Genomic DNA, 18,738 nt, shown 5'->3' on the forward strand with positions numbered 1-18,738 from the left:
ATGGCGTAGAGGTATCCGCCAGTTTTTGATTGACTGGGAGGGTTATGGTCCAGAAGAACGTTTCTGGGTTTCTGAAGTGGATATCCTGGACCAAAACCTTATTCGAGACTTCCTTCACACCCATCCCACGCCAGCTGTCAGGTCGTCAGGAGCCGACCCTGTGGGGGGGGGGGGGGTACTGTTACGCATTCCACTCGCGCTGCTCTTCCTTCTTGCATTCTCAAGCGCACAGCCTGTAAAACAAGCTCACGCCGCAAGTAAACACCAATCACTTTTCTCTCCCGTCTCTATTTTAGTTCTCCTTTTTCCTCACTTCCCCTCTCACTATTGCGGATTCTCTTCGAGCTCCCTAGTGCGCGTTTACCTCTTGCTTCTCTCCGGTTTTTGATATCCTAGCCTGCTTCTCGTTTTCGGTTTCGCCTTGTGATTTGGATTGCTGCTTCCTCGTTTGTGCTTCCGTGTTCTGAACTACTCGCCTGCTTCCTGGATTTGATTTCGCCTAGTGTTTTTTGGATTGTTGCTTCCTCCTTGTCTCTCTGTGTTCCGACCTACTCTCTTGCCTCCTGGTTATCGTTTTTGCCTAGCGTTTCTGCTTTGTGTCTTTCTCTTGTCTTGTGTCCTGCATAGGATCCTATTGCCCTAGCAGCCCTATCTTACAGGCAGGCCCTACTAGAGGGGGGGCCAGCAGGGCCAAATAGCCCAGGCCTCCCCTCACAGGTGCACGGTGCACCATTGGCCTCTCCTCAGCCAATGGTGCACGGTCCTCCACTTTAAGCCTTGGCTGTGTTTTATCGAGTCGAATTTGGAACTTTTACCATATACTGTGATTCTCGACTAAAGGTCACGGCTCCTTCAGTGCTGAATCTTCCATTCTTAAGGACTTTCAGAAAGCCCGCCTTAATCTTCCCATCATGCCATTCTTTACATTAAAATATTTTTTACCCCTCTTCCCAAACAATGAGGGGGCCTCACAATGTGAAATGGCCCCGGGCCTCATCTGAGCTCTTGGAAGGCCTGCCGGGAGGGCAGGAACTGGGACTGCAGCGCAGTGGAAAGACAAGTGCTGGTATAGAGCTGGTGTAAACACGGCGCAGCAGGCTTTTCATTCTGGGGCCACTTCTGCTGAACTGTAAAACCGATCTATTTTGTTTTTAAAAAGGGCCACAAAATGACCCTGCAGGTGAACAGTCTGTCCCTTTCTTCCTGAGGAGGCGCTGATCACACAGCCAGCTTTCTTCAGGAGGTCCCCACACCTTTTTTTCCATGCAACCATTTGATTGTTTATGATCATCATAAAAATTTAAAAAAATACATCATACATATTAGTTATTTAGAGCGATGGAATACAATCTTTCGCTCAGCTCCTGCAGGTCAGTAATGTAGTTAGACAGGTGAAAAGCCAGAGGAAAAAGTTAAACTGGGTTATCGCAAGTCTGCCTCGACTACGCAAACTTGACGGAATGAAACGTTACTTTTGAGGGGGGAAGGACACCGGATTTACAGCCCAGAACCAAACAGTATTGAAGCGCTAAAGGAAACCATTGAGAATTGCATGTTCTCAGCTCAGTTCGTCTTAAGATTCATTCAAGAAAACACTTTAATATTAATAAGAATTAATATGTGTATGGATGTTAGCCAAGTTGAATGGTAATGTATCTTGTTTAACTTTCCCTGTGGGTCAACCCTGGACTTTGAATTTGGCTATATGTAACCACATGGGACTTCCTAGTCTCCTCAGAACTCAACTGTCATCAAAATGTTTCTTTTGTGTTTCTTGATGGTCTGTCGATCCATTAGAGGATCCATCCTGGTTCTGGTTAGGGAATGGCTTCTTAATTTTTAGAGGTCAAAATGAGACAGACAAAAGTGATTAACACTTCAAATTGAAGGGCAGCTGAGAGAGTTGAATTGATTAATCAAGACATTTGTCAGCTTGAAAGAAAATGATTCACTTTTCTGGAGAGGATACGCATGGCTTCATGAGTCATGTCTTTGGTCCTTATCAAATGCAAAACTGTTTTAAGTAAAAGGCTTTTTGCAGGAAACGTCTTACACGGGATAGTCAAATTGATACTGAAACCTTTTCCCCTCCTAAATCCTGGCGGACGGTCATTGTGGCGCATGCTAATTTGAATAGCTTCTTATCATGCTGTTGTATCTTGAAGTGCTTGACTAAAAGGAATTAATCATATGAAAACTGTAGGGAAATAAGAGTGATGAAGTGTGAGAGAGAGCTTCCTTTACACTCTCTGTTATCAACTGGTTTGGTGAGGGATGAGTGGGACCGGGAGTTTAAACTTTATGAACCCAGAAACCGACAGTGCTGCCCTATACAGAGTACCTCCTAGTAATCTGGACTAAACGGAAGTAGCAGTGTCTCATCATTTAAGGGAGGCTTAGCTAGAGAGATATGTCTGTTCTCTGCTTACAAAAGACTGACAGGTGTCTGGGTGAACAGGGAGGTCTCCCCCAAGAGGGTTGGGTGAATAAGATGGCAAGTCTGTAGTAAATACATTATTCTGATGCAAACCTTTGATTTCTTTTTCCCAAAGACAGTATTGGATATTCAAAGTGGCTGTTCTGTGCCAGCTGTGTGTTTTGGAGGAGGAGATTTCAGAGCGGTGGACGGGATGAGGGTACTGAAGGAAGCAGGACAAGGATCCTGTTGAGGCCTTTCACGGTCTTCATCCCAGCCAATACCCTGCCATCGCCTGTCTCTCCAGGGAGAAGGAGATCGGCCTTGGTGTCCTTCACACGCGCTGTGCTGGAGTCAGCATGGCCATCTGCTGACTACTGCATGCCTCAAGACATGGAAACCCTGGTGGCGATGAGGCTCTTGCCCCAGAGCAGGGCTTCCTGTATGATCACAGGGCAGCTGTTCCTCTCACTGGGGGAACTCCAGTCATAAACATGTGACTTTGGGATTCCAAATAAACTCTTAAGCAATGTCACCCTTCTTCAGCAATAAATATGAGCCATGTGCTACTCGGCAATGAAGAGAAATTCCCCCCTCCCCACGCTCAACATTGTCGATAACGCTTGTTTTACAGGATACTGCGCATAGACTTGCACTATGTAATAAGTGTGGGCTAATTCTTTGGATATGGACTGTGGTGGCAGACTTCATCTTGCTTGCTAGTTCTTTTGCTTTGACTCCCGAGTACGGCAAAGGATGACCTTGCCTTGCCAGAACCTGAAGCAGGCGCCCTGCTCTCTGAGCGAGGAGGCGCACGGGGGTCGTGAGTCATCGCTGCGTCAGCCGAGAGCCGACCACAAAGGCTAGCCACAGTGAAACTTGCTTTTCCTTCAGGCCTGGTGCCTGCTTTTTAAGCTGGATCAGCCCATTTTGTGTGGATGCGTATAGCACATTGCACGCACATATTTATGTTACAGGAAACCCCCAATCCTCATTTTCAGAGTTGCGTTTCTTAAAGGTAAACTGCTGAGCGAAAATTTGGTAAATGAAAATGAATCTCCTAATAATTTAAAGGCAGTAATTATATGGTATGGTGACCTGAGACACTACAGTGATAAATTAGAGAAAAGAAAGGAAATTTTATAGTACACATATATGCATTTATTGTATTGAACAGTAACTAATTTAAAATAAACAGTGCTAATTAAGACAAAATATAAAGGAAAAAGGGATTTGAGACCCGAGAATATAGCAAATCTATTTGGCAACAGGATGTGTCCTTGAAGTGTTCAGCCTGTTCATCTTTTTCATAATGTCTGGCTTCATATTGAGATTTATAATCTGTCAAGAGTTCTTACCTTTAGATACAGCAAGTTGACAAGTGCTAGGAGGGTAAGATATTTTGAGACAAAGTCTCATAAAAATGGGTAATACACCAAGTACACCGAGTACAGTACACAACAAATTATACTGTACAAATAAGGCAAAAGGGCTGTGCTAGGGATTATGGGCAGGAGTGGCAATATGGGCATGGCATGCTTTTCTAGTGAAAATTCATTACATGTATGTAATGTAGTGAGTGGTGGCTCTATGAGGAAGGCTCAAAAGCTGGGTTATGTAAGTATAAAGGGAAGGGAGTTCCATAGGAGGGAAAAAAGCTGTTGGTACTGGATCTCTATGAAATTAGCCACCCCTCTTAAAGGTAATCAGTGTCCAGCTTCGAAGAAAGATTTAGTCTACATCTCGACCCCAGTCAGGAAGGAGAGTGAGAGCTTCACAGGGGTTCTTGCTAGACAAGGATTGGCCTGTGAGACCCAACGAGCTCAGGTGTAACTTGAGGAAGGTGTGGTGACTGCTGTACTGAGGTGTGTCACAGCTTCTGGGGTGGTGGTGGCGTGGCAGCTTGTTTTCCAGGCTCAGTGGTATAGAAGTGCGATGCTGAGGAATAGTGTTGGGTTGCTAGATCACGGCTGACAGCACCTGGAGGAGTGAGAGACAGCCTAGCAGGGCAGCACTGACAGATCTTCACACCTCAGATGAAGGAGGAAGAGTCTCTACACGGGAGGGAAAAGAGAAGGCTCTCTATGAACTTAACCACCTTTCTAATGGAAATCATTTCACGGTCTGAAGAGCTTCAGACAAACGGCAGCTGAAGGAGTGAAGAAAGGGCAGTAATAGGAAACCAGCTGCTGCTGTGTGGGGACACCATGAGCTGGTATAGAGCCTCTGGCCAAACAGGATTAGTCAGCAGAAGAGTAGTGGAGAATAGTGTAGTGAGAAAAGAGCGAAGAAAGTGGACTGAGCACCACTGAATAAGGAAGTTGGAAAACTATTTTCCACCAGGCAAAGATTGTGATCAGGAAAAGGGTGAAGTCTGCTCGGTTTTACCCAGGGTCCAACGAGAGAGCTACATGTATAGGAAAGTATTGGAAATGGGCCACCAAAACTCTAGAAGAGCACAGCATTGTCACAATAGGCTGAAAAGGGGGTTAATTTCTGAAATGCATTAATACAATTTAATTAAACACCTGTAAAGAGAGAAGAACTTGCATGTCTCTTGGTAGCATGTCAAGAGTGGGAAAAAATGAGCTTTAGAGAAAGTGTCTTCAGTTTAGTGCCACCTTAGATTTATAGAGACAAAAACTAATGAAGCTATGGCTATGCCATTTCCCAATTGCCCTTTTATTCATTTTTAAATATAAGACTGTAAAACATCTACTAGAGGTACGTTGGAGGGAACGTCACAAGAGTTGCCCTTGTTTTTTGCAACCCTGCATGAAAGAAGAGACTAGAGATGTGTGCTGTTTCAGAAAAACTCCCACTGTCATTTTGAAGTCGTTGCTATGGGAAACCGTGCCAGCCCTCCATGAGCTCCTGCAGACTCCGTTGATGAAGATGCTTGCTGGTGCACTTAAGACAGGACAGCTGGCATTCACTCTGCTGTGTGCAGGCCTGCATGTCACCCAACAAGACCCTCCGCTTTTGAAACACCATCACATCATCAATTTTGATTTTAACATTTTTTGCAATAATATTAACATATATGCTTAAACATAGGCTATATTATGCTATTACATTACAAATATGAGAACTCCGTGAAGACTATTTGATACCATGTGGTTCATCTTCCTGCTTTGGAAACTAAAGCTAATGGGTGCTTGAGTGTCCCAGGACACACAACACCCATGATGCCCCAGGCAACCATAGACCTGAGGATAGGCTTCATGGGGCAGGTTAAAGCAATCACAGCTCACTGAAAGCCAAGTACTGACCCCCAACAGCTTAGCTCCACTCAGAAGGATCCAGAGATGACCCTCGTAAGAGTGAGAAACAGGCCAATGAGCACTCATGCTGATGAGAGGAAAGCACGCTGCGTTCTGCTCACAAAGACCACGTGCTGCAAGACCGTTCCAGCGTGATGCAGCTGTGCCTAACCCTAGATTAGAGACAGAACAGAAATCTGTTTGCTTAACTCTCATGCTCATGATCTCAGCTAGGATTGGTTGGCCTAAGAAAAAATTGAAACTGGCAAGTTTACTGCAATGACTCTTAAGCCCACATTAGCAGCTCCTGCCATCTCCTGCTGTGTCCAAAAAGTCAGTGGGGCAAGAATTTGTGTCATCGAAGGATGAGATTGTCGTACCTTGCTGTATGTGATTGTGAAGTTTTATTTCACGTTTTTTTAAATATGCTCTTTATATGAAATAGTTATACTGTTATCCTGCACTAGAAAATATGTTCTGCTGCACAGAATCTTGTGGAATGTTCAGCTGAAATATGCTCCATCTGTGGCAGCACAATTTACTACCGTCGTCCTGCATGGTAATAACTAATAAGCTCAGCAGTCTGTGGCTTTAGAGCGTTCGTGTGATGTACCCGCTCTGCCTCCTGCCTGCCGATAATTTAGTTCCAGTGACCTTTGTGATGAAGCTCTGGGATGGAAAAGAGCACGGCTATGTGAAAAACTCCTTCGCACAAACAGTCGTGGTCAGAGTGGTCTGGTGTGCTGGCAAGCGCGTCGACAGATGCACAAGGAATATGTGGGGACAACCATGATGCAATATTTGCATATGTGAAGGTGACACCAACTCCCAGTTTTTGGTAAATTGTAATTGGCAAAACGAAAAGCAATTCAACATTAACACCCTCTCACCCTACCGTCCACTTTGTGGAGTGAAGGACCCGCTAAAGGCTGCAGCTGGGAGAGACGTACTGTGCACCATCCTGGGCTGGTGGTGTCTGGCCCCTTGTGTACTGCAGCCTGGGAAATCAGTAGTCCACCAGCAGATCAGGCACACAGGGTGGGCAAGAGAAGCACCCAGAGCACCCAGGGATCTAAACTACAGGACCACTCACTCCTTCCCTACTTCATTATGCTATTCAAGTTAGATCGACCCAAAACCAAGGATACAAAGGACACAATTTCAGAATAAATGTTGTTAAAGTATTAATAATGGAAGGAGAGGCTCTGGAAGATAGTACACATCCACATTGTTTTCTCTTCCATCTTCCCCTGACACTTGGGAGTCCTGTAGGATAGAGCTTTTTAGCACAACTGTTTCATCAAAAACTGGAAGCAGACATCCCCACCCCCACCTCGGACAACAAAAGCATTTCTTATGGCACAATAATGATCAGGGCATTGGCCAGAGATTTTTATAACTGGTACTATTTCTGAAGATATTTTTAACAAGTTGATTTGTTAATGAGGTTATGTGTTTCTAAGCAAGAAAAGACTTTTTAAATTTCTGAAAGTTCCTGTAAGAGAAGTTTAATGTTTCTGAGAGATGTATTCTTTTGTAAAATAAAGTTGAAAAAACAATTCTGTGTCTTGTTTTCTGTTTGTGAAAATGTGTGAAAATTTGTATCAGTTGGTGAGAACATAAGGGTACAAATTATTTATTTAAAAAAAAAAGAATGAAATGCCCATCACTGTTTAAACACAGCACATAAACTAATGGGTTTTTGTCTTGGTGAATGACATTAGAAAAAGAGTTACATATTTGAGCCACATTGATCCAGCGCTTACCCTGGTTGCCATGGCATTAAGTTAACAGCAATCACATGACTCCCTTCCTGGATGGGACACCAGTCTGTGTCAGGGCCTGCTCCCAGCACTGCTAGTCCCCATTCACACAGCTGGTGGACTGGAGCAACTGGGGGTTAAAGTACTTCCCTTAATATATAACAGCAGGGACTCAAACCACTACGCTGCTCCTGGACATTAGATGAACAAAACCTTCATCCTCATATTGCCCTTCACTGCACATGTGGCCTAAGCAAAGAGGTTACTTCATGTACTTGATGGTGATGGAAGCAATTCTCAAGCTCTTAAGGTGACAAAGTGCAGTAAAGTGTCCACTGTGCCAACAATTTTTGTTGCCACTTGTCAGTAATGGCGATGCTAAAGGAGGCCGAGCGATAGCTTCTGCCTCCCTAAAATTCTGCCTCTGCTAAGCACACCCTCCCCCTTTCCACATGGTCTAATAAAGCTGTGAGCGAGGGAGAAAATTACTCCCTACCCACCCTCCCCCACGTACTCCTTTCCACCAGAATCGCCAAAAGCTAAAGGGAACGAGAAGACAAACTGTCAAGACTCACGTTAAAAAAAAAAATCCCTGGAGGTGGCATGAGTGTAGTCACTGGTGCTTGCCCTCTTCCCTCGCTTTGTCAAGCCCGACTCGGACCCCCCCAGTCACCACTGCCAGAACCTCTGCCGTTTTCACCACTAGCAAGACCTCATTCAGAACACTGCGCTGACACTACATGTCCAAAAAGACATGGAAACAGTCCAGAGAAGAGCAACCAGAAACGTTCCCAGATATAAAGGACTGTCCTGCAGTGATAGGCTAAAAGAATGGAATCTTTTCATCTTAAACAACAAAGACTCCTGATTCCACCGAGGACCTGATTCACATATTCAAACTCGTCAAAAGAAATAAAAAAATATGAATCCAGCGCACGTCTTCAGTATTAACAGTGAAAATGCCAACCAGGGGACTTGAGTGGCAAGGAAGGGAAAGAGACGTGGAACACGGAGAACAGCCGGTACAAAGGTTTGTGGTAATAAGGAACAAGCTGCGTGCCCGTGCTATCAAATCTGACACCCTGGCTGGATGAGCTCTTACATCTTATGTCAACACACCTGCTATTGTAAAACCGGTAAACAAGCAGATGCCACAGACAAGCTTTTCCAGCTCAAAGCAATTCCTGCTGCTGTGCACAGCAACCAAAATTCATCATCTGCCCACGGTTTGTCCTCTTCTGAAGGCACTATCTGCCTGTTTAATCTCCCCCCCCCCCCGCTTGCATCACATCCATCTAAAAAAAACAAAGCTCCTTTATTTAGGGAAGGCTGACGTGACCTGTTGTTGCACCTTCGCCCCAGGAACCTGCTGTGCAGGAAGAACCTGAAAGTCAGTCAAACAAAATTACTTTTAGCCCACTTATGGAATCTGTCATTTCCTGACAGACACCATCTGAGCAGAAAAAAAAAAAGTTCCATTCTACGTGCTTTTTCAATTTGGCTTTTTTTTTAACATTTGATGCTTTTATCATTTAAAGAAAAAAACAACCCACACCACATTCAATCTTTATATGCCTCAATTTTTTCTTGTTGACATCCTGCCATTTTTAAAACAACCTGTAAGTAGTGAGCCCAGTGCTCTCAATTTCAAGAGGTCAGCTTGTGCCTGCCGAGGTCAATCAGTCCTGCTGGAGACACACAGTTGAGACCATCATGTGGTTCAAGCACATTTTTTTTTAAATCAGCAGGAGACCTGGAATGTTAGACATGCCCCTTGTGCGGATACACTCTTTGGAGGAACACAGCCCCTAGGAAGGACTCAACCCCTGGCTCCCACTTCCCCACTGCACTGATGGGAGAAGAACACCAGTGCAGTAGGCTTGCAAGCTAAAAACAATTTCAAACATGTCAGAATTTGAACAGGGATAAAAGAAGCACCACTCCATCACTTAAGCAGGCGAAACGTGATGCATAATGGCTTCATTTTAAAAACCTTCTTAAGAAAGAAAGTGAGTTTAAAACCAGGCACCACTCACATTAGCTGCATTCCATGAAAGCGTGTCTTATTAACAATGCCTATATATATATTATACCACTATTTAAAACAGCCACAGGAACGAGTAATGAATTGAAACACAGGTGAGGGGGGTGGGCACTGCACCCCCCAGTCTTACAAGGGCAGAGACTGATGATCCATCAGGTCATTGAAGAGCTGCACTGTAGTCAACCAACATCCCAGCCACACAAACCGTGCAAAGCAGGACAAACATTCCTAACAAAAGAAATGGAAGACGGCTTGCCGGCACCGCTAACTTTGCACTTTTATTTTCTGCTGTCCCAAGCCACACTGGATGTGATCGAGGTGTTTTGCAGACAACCTGCTTGGAAAAGAGTGACCCATTCATCACAGGGAGAGAAAGGTCTAGGGGCAGACAACAAAATACTATTGCCAAAGTACGACGTATGCTTTATTTGAATGTAGCCAGCGTGACACCTTCATCGGGGTTACATTTTAAATTTAACCGTATCATAATCTTTCATGACACCAGCAGAGGCAGGACTGCTCATAACACTTGTCAGAGTACATAGTTTAGGGATTAGGTTATAAAAACATTATGCTTGTTCTATGTTTTTAAAAATATGGCCATAAAGGGCAATGACTGCATCTTTTTTAACCTCGAAGAAAGTATTATGAAGCCAGTGTGCTGGCTACTTAAAGATATAATTGAAATAAAAAAATTAACCAAACATTTCACAGAGAGAAAAAAGGAGACAAATTGTGGAGGCCAGCACAGGAACCTCAGCTGTGGTAAGCACTGCTGTAAGGAGTCTTCTCACTGTCACTGTCGAGACCCTGCTTATCATGCAGCAGAGCAGCTACATCATTCATTGCTTGTTATTATTCCCACTGCACAGCGGTTTGTGGTCCATTTCAGGCTTTACCAGCTGTTAGCACCTGCATGAACTGTCCATATTAAAGGGCTGAGCTAAGATGTTTCAGTAGATTTTTTAATTAAGTTTCAAATCGTTGTTTTTCTTGCCCTCCCATCCTGAAATTTCACTATGTCAGTCAGCTCGGCAGGAAGAAGGACAGCGCCATATCCAGCACTGCTTTGTGCTGTGAGCTCTGCGGAGACAAGTGAGCACAGGACCCAGGGGTCACTGTGTGTGCTGTAAAACCCCAGCAGCTGGGGGTCACCTGCACTGCTGCTTAGGGAAATATCAGAGCAGGGACTCACGCTGGAACCAGTGAGGACTCCACATCACATCAGAGCTCAAACAGATCTCCAGATGAGTGCCTTTATGGCTTGAGCCACCCTGAAGCTCCTTACCGAACAGGAATTATTTTATCTTTGCCTGCCTAGGAACTTTCACTCAAAACACAGCAGCAGCAGCAGCCACCTCCAGCTCATGAAACCTGTGATGGCCCAAACAGCAGCGCAGCAGACTGATCCTGAGTCCACTCCACTGCAGAGCAGAGCACGGTCACTGGGTCTGCCGGTCCCCCGGGCGAAGCACTCCTAGGGCAGGCGGCCGGTTGGTGAAGGGGTGCCACTGGCCCTGGATGCTGGGGCTGTCGGTGTGGATGGGCTTGCGGATTCGGATGACCTCCAGTCCGGACTGCCCGGTCAGCTTGGTGATCAGCTGGGCGATCTCCTGAGACGTCTTGCTGGCGATTTGCTCCTCCTTCACCGCACCGTTCACTGTGACAGAACAGCGCAGTGATCAGAACCAGAACCAGTCCATGATGGACCTCACTACACATTTAACATATAACACATACATGTGCGTACGGTTTATGGCGCTAAATGAACAGATCAATTAAACTTGAGACTTGCATAATGTACTTCTCTTTTAGGTAACAATCATTTGATCTTTGAAATTAAACTATTTTATTTTAAAAAGGGTGTCTTCAAGGTAACCAACATCTCAAAGGTCTTAAAAATAAAATCAGAATACATCAACAGTTCTAGAGAGCAGTAAAACACCCAATGAATACAATGAATTTTACAATTATTATTATTTGAATTATTTTAATAATATACATAATAAATGACGATGCATTAATCATTGATTAAAAACAATTCTGAGTTCACTGACCATGTGGTAAACTGTGGGTATTAAGTGTAAATCCACTGACTATGCAATTAAAGTTGGAATATTAACAAAAATAACTAAAAATTGTGTAATTCCGGGAAATTTCCAAAGCTTCTAACATTTTCAAGAAGTCAACATAATGATGTAATGCTGCTCCCACAAAGCACTAGCGCCCTGGATTCGATTATTGCCTTGGGTGCCTGTCTGTGTGGAGCTTGCATGTTCCTTCTACATTCAGATGTCTGGTGTTCTTCAGGAAAGGACATGGGCGTCCAAGCCTCACTGCACTGATCTGGTGCCTCGGGGCACTATGCTTAGGACCATGCATGTGTTGCAAAGAAAGTCATCGTCTTCTCATTAAATTGTTCTGACTTTTAATATAAACAAACATTTGCTGTGACAGCAAGGTCTACAGACTAAGTTAATTCCACTCTGCACCCTGATTATAATTTCATCTAAAAAAAACCCAAAGTGCTTCACATCTAGGAGGGGACCCACTTCATCCCCACCTGGTGACACACAGCAGCTCAAGGGGAAGAGCGAGAATGAATTAACCGGTGAATTAAGGAAGATCTTTGATTGACAAATATACAGATCCTTAGTTTAACATCCCCTCCAAAGGCCAGTATATCCTACAGCAGAGTGTTCTACATCACCATACTTGTGAAACTGCTACAGACATTCTGGTCCACAGGGAGGAGCGCCACCTACTGGTCCACGAGCCCCAACTACAGCAGCAGCTTGAATTTCCTCACCTTCCAAGATCAGACAAGATTAGGCAACATGACGATAATGTCTTTGCCACAAACCTTACCTTTCAAATAACAAAACAAGTTTGAATTAGTATTGATAAAGACTGAGCGAGAAAACCAAAGCCGTTGCTAAAGAAGTTTAAGTTGGTCCGTTCCCTTGACTTGGCCAGAATCCTGCAGGTACTGCAGTCTCTTGTGGGATGCATTTGGAAGTTATGGGAACTTCCTATTTTTATACACTTCTTAGGTGAGTACATGACCAAGCCTGATGACCATCAGCACAATATACGTGTTCGATCCATTTACAGGAATCAACCTCTTCACATCACAGGTCAAAGCCTAAAGCCGATGCCAGAAGCTGAGGGCACAAGCAGGGGTTAAACCCCAGACACTGGCCCAGATCTGGGCACATATTCATCGACAGACACACAGGGGCAACACAGAGACGCCAAAAATCCCAGCCAGAATGTCTTTGAAAGGTGAGAGGTACAACAAAGCACCCAGAGAAGTCTAACAAAGGACTTCACTGATCTGCTTGCTTGCTTAGACATCAGTCAGCACTGGAGAGGCAGAGCTCAGCCACAATGAAAACAGCAGACTGGTCCTCCCGGGAACCAGGGCTGGGAACCAGTGCTTTAGACGACTGGAAAACATTCCTAGGACACAGCAGTACACAAGGAAGCTGTGCAATTCCCCTACATTCAAACGTGCTTGCTTGTCTAGCACCAGGCTCTGGGTAGTGTTGAGTGTTCTGACATTCCCTTACCAAATCACTCTGCTCCACGGTGATGGAAACCCAAAACTGGCTGCTCAGACCCTTACCACCAGTGCTCATATCAGACGGAACAACCTACCTCTGTGAACACCTGACGCAGTGACTCGGGAATAATTAGCTGTCAGACTGGTTGCAAGAGGTACTAATATCTGATTCCTTGTCCACCCGCCAGGCTCGGGGGAATGAAAGACCCTTCTTCACGAGAGGTTAGAGACACACGCCACCGAGGGGAGCTGGCCTGCCTGGCCTGGGAGGGCCGTAGGGTCTTCTGCTGTTGGATCCTCCTGCAGCTCCGCTAACTTAATTGGCTTAATGATTTGATTAATGGGGCCAAATTGAAGGCCTTTCTTCTGAAGCCACAAAACGTTCAGCAGCAGGGTTTCCAAGTCCTGCATCTTCCGGTTTGCTTTCCAGCTGAGCTTTTAATTACAAAGGCTTAATGAACACTTATCTGAACTACTTTCTTAATTAGATCTCTTTTAGCTGTATTCTGCAATCAGTTTAAGGCTTCACAGGCACCCTGCTGTACGTGTTACATTGCCAAGATGTCAAGCAAATCAGATCTGTGTAGAGTCTGCAGCAGAGCTGTGAAACAGTAAAACAGTTGCCAACCTATAGCAATAAATCAATTACTGAAGAGAAAGTTAATCACTTCCTACAATTTTAGCTCCATTTGGAATGAATCGAAACGCTGACCCAATTTCTGCAAGTAACATACAGAGGCCAAAATCCAGCAGGAACCCAGAAACAGCTCTGGGCTATTGAAGAGTCCAGGTAAAGTATTGGGGCTGTGATTGATGGGCAGCGGGAGGTTCATTCTTTGCACTTAGTCTGAAGTCTGGTCCTCAAAACAGTGCCCCTAAATGAGGGGAGCCCTGCACTAGGTACAAGGTCCATGCAAAATCAAATGCTCTTAAATGGCTTAGTTAGCCAAAGTGCTGAGATTAAGTAATGAGCTGCAACACAAACGAGAGAAACACAGACATTCTCGTAAACTGGGACACAACCTGTGACACACCTGAAGAAATCTGAAGCAACCCAGATCGGCACTCTACTTGATCAGTTTCATGGGGGGGGCAGACTGGGACAGCCCCCCCTTACTTGTTGGGAAGGGATTCTGACAATAAGAGAGCTAGCGACAACCCCATCAGCCATCTGTCTAGACATACAGCCTCAGGGGCTCCTCAAGGAGGTTTGAAAAAAAAATACAGCACTTCTAAAATGCAGCAATTGTGTAAGTCCTGGTTTATGGGACAGTGTGTCCAAGTTAAAGGCTACACACACTCCAGACTTGAAACTGAAATCTAATGGAATATCCTATAAAAAAGAAAAAGTCCACCTTGAATATTATAATCCCTAGACAAATGGGAGTCCAGTGTCACACAGCTGCACATTTCAAAAGCAAACAGAGAAATGACACTGCGGGGTTGAGTGGCCTGTGTGATGTGCACCACCTAGTGGATCAAAAGTGACTCACGTTCCTCATTGCTAAAAACTGATTTCTGTTGGAGCTTTAGGAATAGTGAAACAGGACGGGGCAGTTAGATCAGGTGACAGAGGCAGGCAAGAAAGGTGTAATCACACAACTGATGATGCCTGCAGCCCCGAAGGTGTGAAGTTCCAGCTCACTCTTCAGATTATTCCTGTCATTAAGTTTAAGCGGCCAGCCTCGTGGCGAGGTGTTTAGCATTGCTTATCAATCCTAGGGATGGACTTTGGGTGCTGCTTGCGTGGAGTTTGTATGGGCTCCCTTTTTTTTTTTTCCTCTGGCTACTCCGGCTTCCTCCCACAGGAGGAAAAACTGGCCCTAGTATGAGTGTGTCTGTGTGCCCTGTGATGAACTGGTGTCCCATCCAGGGTGTATCGTGCCTTGCGCCAGCAGCTAATCTGAACTGGATAAAGGTTAGAAGGTGAATGGATGGATCCACCCAACAGCAGTATCTGCTCTCAGGAGGTTTAGTTGGATAATTGCCCCCACATCGACAGAACAGTATAGATAATAATGCTGTTTGAAATCATCAGCATTATTAAATATCAGCTTATTGAAAACACACTAGGGTGACCAAAATGTCTATTATTAATTGTAAATTAACCATTTGTTTTTTGGTCTGTCATAAAATTATGTTTGTAAATAACCTAAAATGGATAATGAGAGGTTAATGATTGGTTATCAATAATTTTTACAAAATTCAAAAATTTCTTAGGCCTGATTTAGAGATGAGACAACTAATGGCTGTAAGAACTCCGTTTAAAATGTCTGAGGGCTTGTATGTATTTTTTTTTTATTTCTACAAGCAGTGGGATGTCTCAGAGGCCGTGGCGGTTTGACAAGCTAAATTCTTTTACTTAAAGCTGACAGCTCAGGGCTTATCCAAGGGCTGCTGTGATTCTTACTCTAAATCTTCTCATTTGTACATGCTTGAAAACAATATTGCTAAAACAATCTTTACAAAAACATCCCAGACACTTCAACTGACGGGATGAGAGACATGCTGCTCTGTTTTATTAAAAGCAGATAATACCAGTTCATTAAAATTCCTTAAACTTCTTTTACATAAAACCTTAAGAGGGTGACTCTCTTTTCAGGCCATTTCTAATACAAGCTTCAGATGATCCTCCCTAATTATCCTGACTAATTATAGTCATCTGGTACTTGACAGGGATGTCAAGAAAGGATGAATTATTTGGAGATTTAAGAGTCAAACTGAGTAGTTTCAGTTATAATCTGAGAGCATGTGAAAAATTGAATGGGCTTTTAAACAATGTCAGAAGGTTTCAACATATTCAAATTAAATTTAGCTATGAAGACTGTGAAGAAAACAGACTTTTAAGATTACAAAAATGTAAAGCACTTTCTAAATCTACTCCTCCTGTTATGTGGGGCAATGGTGCTCAAGGATGAAATGTTCTTCATAAATGCAGGGAATTATTATTGCTCATTATTTGGATGAATACTGCCAAACTATAACTAGGAACAAAAATAAGTGCCATGAGAGAGGGTAAAACTGAAAGAGCTACAATGTTTTCTGGCGTTATGTCCACTTAATCAAACACTTAAATAAAATTACTTCAGTCTCATTAGTTTTCACATGGAACAAGTAATAGGTTTATGCCATGCTGAAAAGAGAAGAAAGAAAAAAACGTTTCGGCCGTGGGGCCTTCTTCAAGTGTGAGAAAGACAAGGCAGTAGGCAAACGTAATGTAGAGGGAGAACAAAAGCTGGGAGAGAGGAGGAGCGAGGGGCAAGAACAGAGGACAGAAAGAGAGGCCAATCGGGAAGTGTGAAGTCAGGATAGGTGAAGAGAGGTGTGAAATGAGGAAGGCATGATGCCCTCAATATGAAGAAATAAGAACATAAGAAAAGTAACATGTGAGAGCCCATCTGGACTGCTTTGGTAATTAGTAGTGAATTTGATCCCAGGATTTCTTCCAGGTGATTTTTGATAGAAGCCAGAGTATTAGCTTCAACCACATGTTTGGGCAGCTCGTCCCAACCCCCCACAACCCTTTGTGTAAAGCAATGCCTCCTGTTCTTGGTTTTAAATGCACTTCCACACGTTTTCTACTTGTGACCTCTGGACTGTGTTTCACTGTTTGTAAACTGAGTAACCCCTCTACTGAGAGCCCCAAATCCCAGACTGGTTCTGCACACACTTACAAAGGGAAACACTAGCCAGAGCTCAATCAGTGCCACACTGGTGGTGACTCTCTGTTGTAAAAGTACTCAGAATCTACTTGATACTCATAAATCAGCAAACCCAGACATAATTAATGGTAGTTCAGGCTTATCACACTTCCTTACTGAGGGTGACGTACAAGAACTCAAATTAAACATCGGTGCAAATTTAAAACGATGCTTAGTCTATTTGGGCTTTAAGAGTGCAATCTGACAATGCCTTGCCTCATACCTATCTTTCCATAAGCAGCTGTAACTGTTTATAGTTCTGAGCCAGGTACTCCTTCAAAGCCAGTGCACATGTCTAGACGCATGAAGAGTAGGTCTGTGCGCCACACGGACACTCACGGTATTCCGCGACGAGTTTGGGAACTGTGTGGCTCTGAGGAGACACGTAGACCACGATGCCCGGATTCTGTCTGGCGAAGTCCACGACACCCTCTTCGATATACTCTCTAAGGAAAAACAAGCACAGGTCTCTCATCAACGCCAGCTCAAGGATGCGCACACCCCCTTCCAACCACATCTGATCCCCCCTGCAGTCATCCGAGTCTATCAAAGGAAAATGCAGGAAAAGGCGCAGTTCTGAAAAAAAGTTCTGAAGCCGCTGATGTGCAGCTTTTAAATTAGCTTCAAATACCCATTGCAGACAATAAAACATGTACAACATTCTTAAACTAGCCAAGGCACTTTTAAATACAACAGAAAATTTAAAACGAATGAAATTAGATACAATGTTCTGTTGTTTTATGTATATCAACAGTAGAGACACAAAGAAACGTCTGTGTTAATAATTAATAATAATAATTGCTTACACTTGTATAGCGCTTTTCTGGAAACTCCACTCAAAGCGCTTTACAGGTAATGGGGACTCCCCTCCACCCCCCCTAATGTGCAGCATCCACCTGGATGATGTGACGGCAGCCATAGTCCACCAGAACGCTCACCACACATCAGCTATCAGTGGGGAGAAGAGCAGAGTTATGAAGCCAATTCATAGATGGGGATTATTAGGAGGCCATGATTGGTAAGGGCCAATCCCCTACTCTTTTCGAGAAACGCCCTGGGATTTTTCAAGACCACAGAGTGAGGACCTCTCTTTTACATCTCATCAAAAGGACGGCCAATATAGTGTTCCCCTCACTATACTGGGGCATTAGGGACCCACATGTATCGCAGGGTGAGCGCCCCCTGCTGGCCCCACTAACACCTCTTTCAGCAGCAACCTTAGTTTTTCCCAGCAGGTTTCACATCCAGGTACTGACCAGGCTCACACCCGCTTAGCTTCAGTGGGTTGCCAGTTGTGATTTGCAGAGTGATATGGCTGCTGGCAAGACATAATAAACGCCTGTGGCCACTAACTTGTTTTGTGCCATACTATTTTAAATAAAAGAATGCACACGCCTACTGCACGGCAGTTATGAAATATTTCCCGATATCACCCACGCTGGGATGAAAATTATTTATGTGCATTTTACAGCAGAAATAAACCGCTACTGGGATGTGTCCTTTAGATTCATATCCCAACAGACCAAGTTTTGTTGTGCGGCAGGCCCGTTAATCCCAGGTCAAGTGGGGCAGGCAGAAGACGGATCAGGGACACGAATGGGAACAGTCCGATGCAGCTGTGTTGATCAGCCCTGACCGACGGGTGCTCAGATTGGGAAAGTTTGTAACTGCGGTAACCTCACCTGGCCCCTAGTGAGCTCTGCCCGACCTTGGAGAAGACGAGAGACAGGCGCTTTAGCTGACACACGTAGCGCCCCACGCCGTTCTGCAGCACGCTCTTGAGAAAGCGACTTGGAGTCCCTCTCGAAGTCATTGTCGAAAAAATAAAGACTCCTTGGCGACTATTTGAGTGGCATCAAGTTTACGATTGTGATTAGCGAAAATAACCAGCAACACACTGACCCCAGTTACATGTGTACGAGTAAGTACGTCACGTATTCATTCCGGACAACTGCATCGACTACCTGACTCTTAAGGGTAGTTTCG

At 44.4% G+C, this 18,738-nt stretch overlaps 2 protein-coding genes across 6 annotated transcripts in view; one reads left to right on the plus strand and one right to left on the minus strand.

Annotated features, from left to right (window-relative positions):
- Window positions 1-7,238, plus strand: part of sema4gb (sema domain, immunoglobulin domain (Ig), transmembrane domain (TM) and short cytoplasmic domain, (semaphorin) 4Gb) — a 75,046-nt gene extending 67,808 nt beyond the window's left edge. For 4 of the 5 annotated variants that reach the window (XM_015347838.2, XM_006630905.3, XM_015347841.2 and 1 more), the window contains one exon: window positions 2,553-7,238. The gene's annotated coding sequence lies outside the window, so the exon portion shown is untranslated. The remainder of the gene's footprint in view (window positions 1-2,552) is intronic. The other variant, XM_015347840.2, reaches the window with a different exon arrangement.
- Window positions 7,239-9,888: 2,650 nt separating this feature from the next.
- Window positions 9,889-18,695, minus strand: mrpl43 (mitochondrial ribosomal protein L43). Its single transcript, XM_006630904.3, has 3 exons — window positions 18,435-18,695; window positions 17,092-17,198; window positions 9,889-11,146 (listed from the first exon to the last, which is right to left on the minus strand). Exons 1-3 carry the CDS (start codon window positions 18,563-18,565, stop codon window positions 10,929-10,931), a joined length of 456 nt encoding a protein of 151 aa, XP_006630967.1. The 5' UTR covers window positions 18,566-18,695; the 3' UTR covers window positions 9,889-10,928.
- Between the last annotated feature and the right edge of the window lie 43 nt (window positions 18,696-18,738).

Source organism: Lepisosteus oculatus, chromosome 4 (assembly GCF_040954835.1).
Source record: "Lepisosteus oculatus isolate fLepOcu1 chromosome 4, fLepOcu1.hap2, whole genome shotgun sequence".
NCBI classification, from domain to species: domain Eukaryota; kingdom Metazoa; phylum Chordata; class Actinopteri; order Semionotiformes; family Lepisosteidae; genus Lepisosteus; species Lepisosteus oculatus.

Bases quoted from the DNA above. Each gene is read 5' to 3' on its own strand.
- mrpl43 (XM_006630904.3), bottom strand. From the start codon at position 18,565: ATGACTTCGAGAGGGACTCCAAGTCGCTTTCTCAAGAGCGTGCTGCAG. The intron at 17,199-18,434 runs GTGAGGTTACCG...GTTTTTCCTTAG, and splicing joins CAGAGCTCACTAGGGGCCAG to AGAGTATATCGAAGAGGGTG. The intron at 11,147-17,091 runs GTGAGTGTCCGT...GTTCTGTCACAG, and splicing joins CAAACTCGTCGCGGAATACC to TGAACGGTGCGGTGAAGGAG.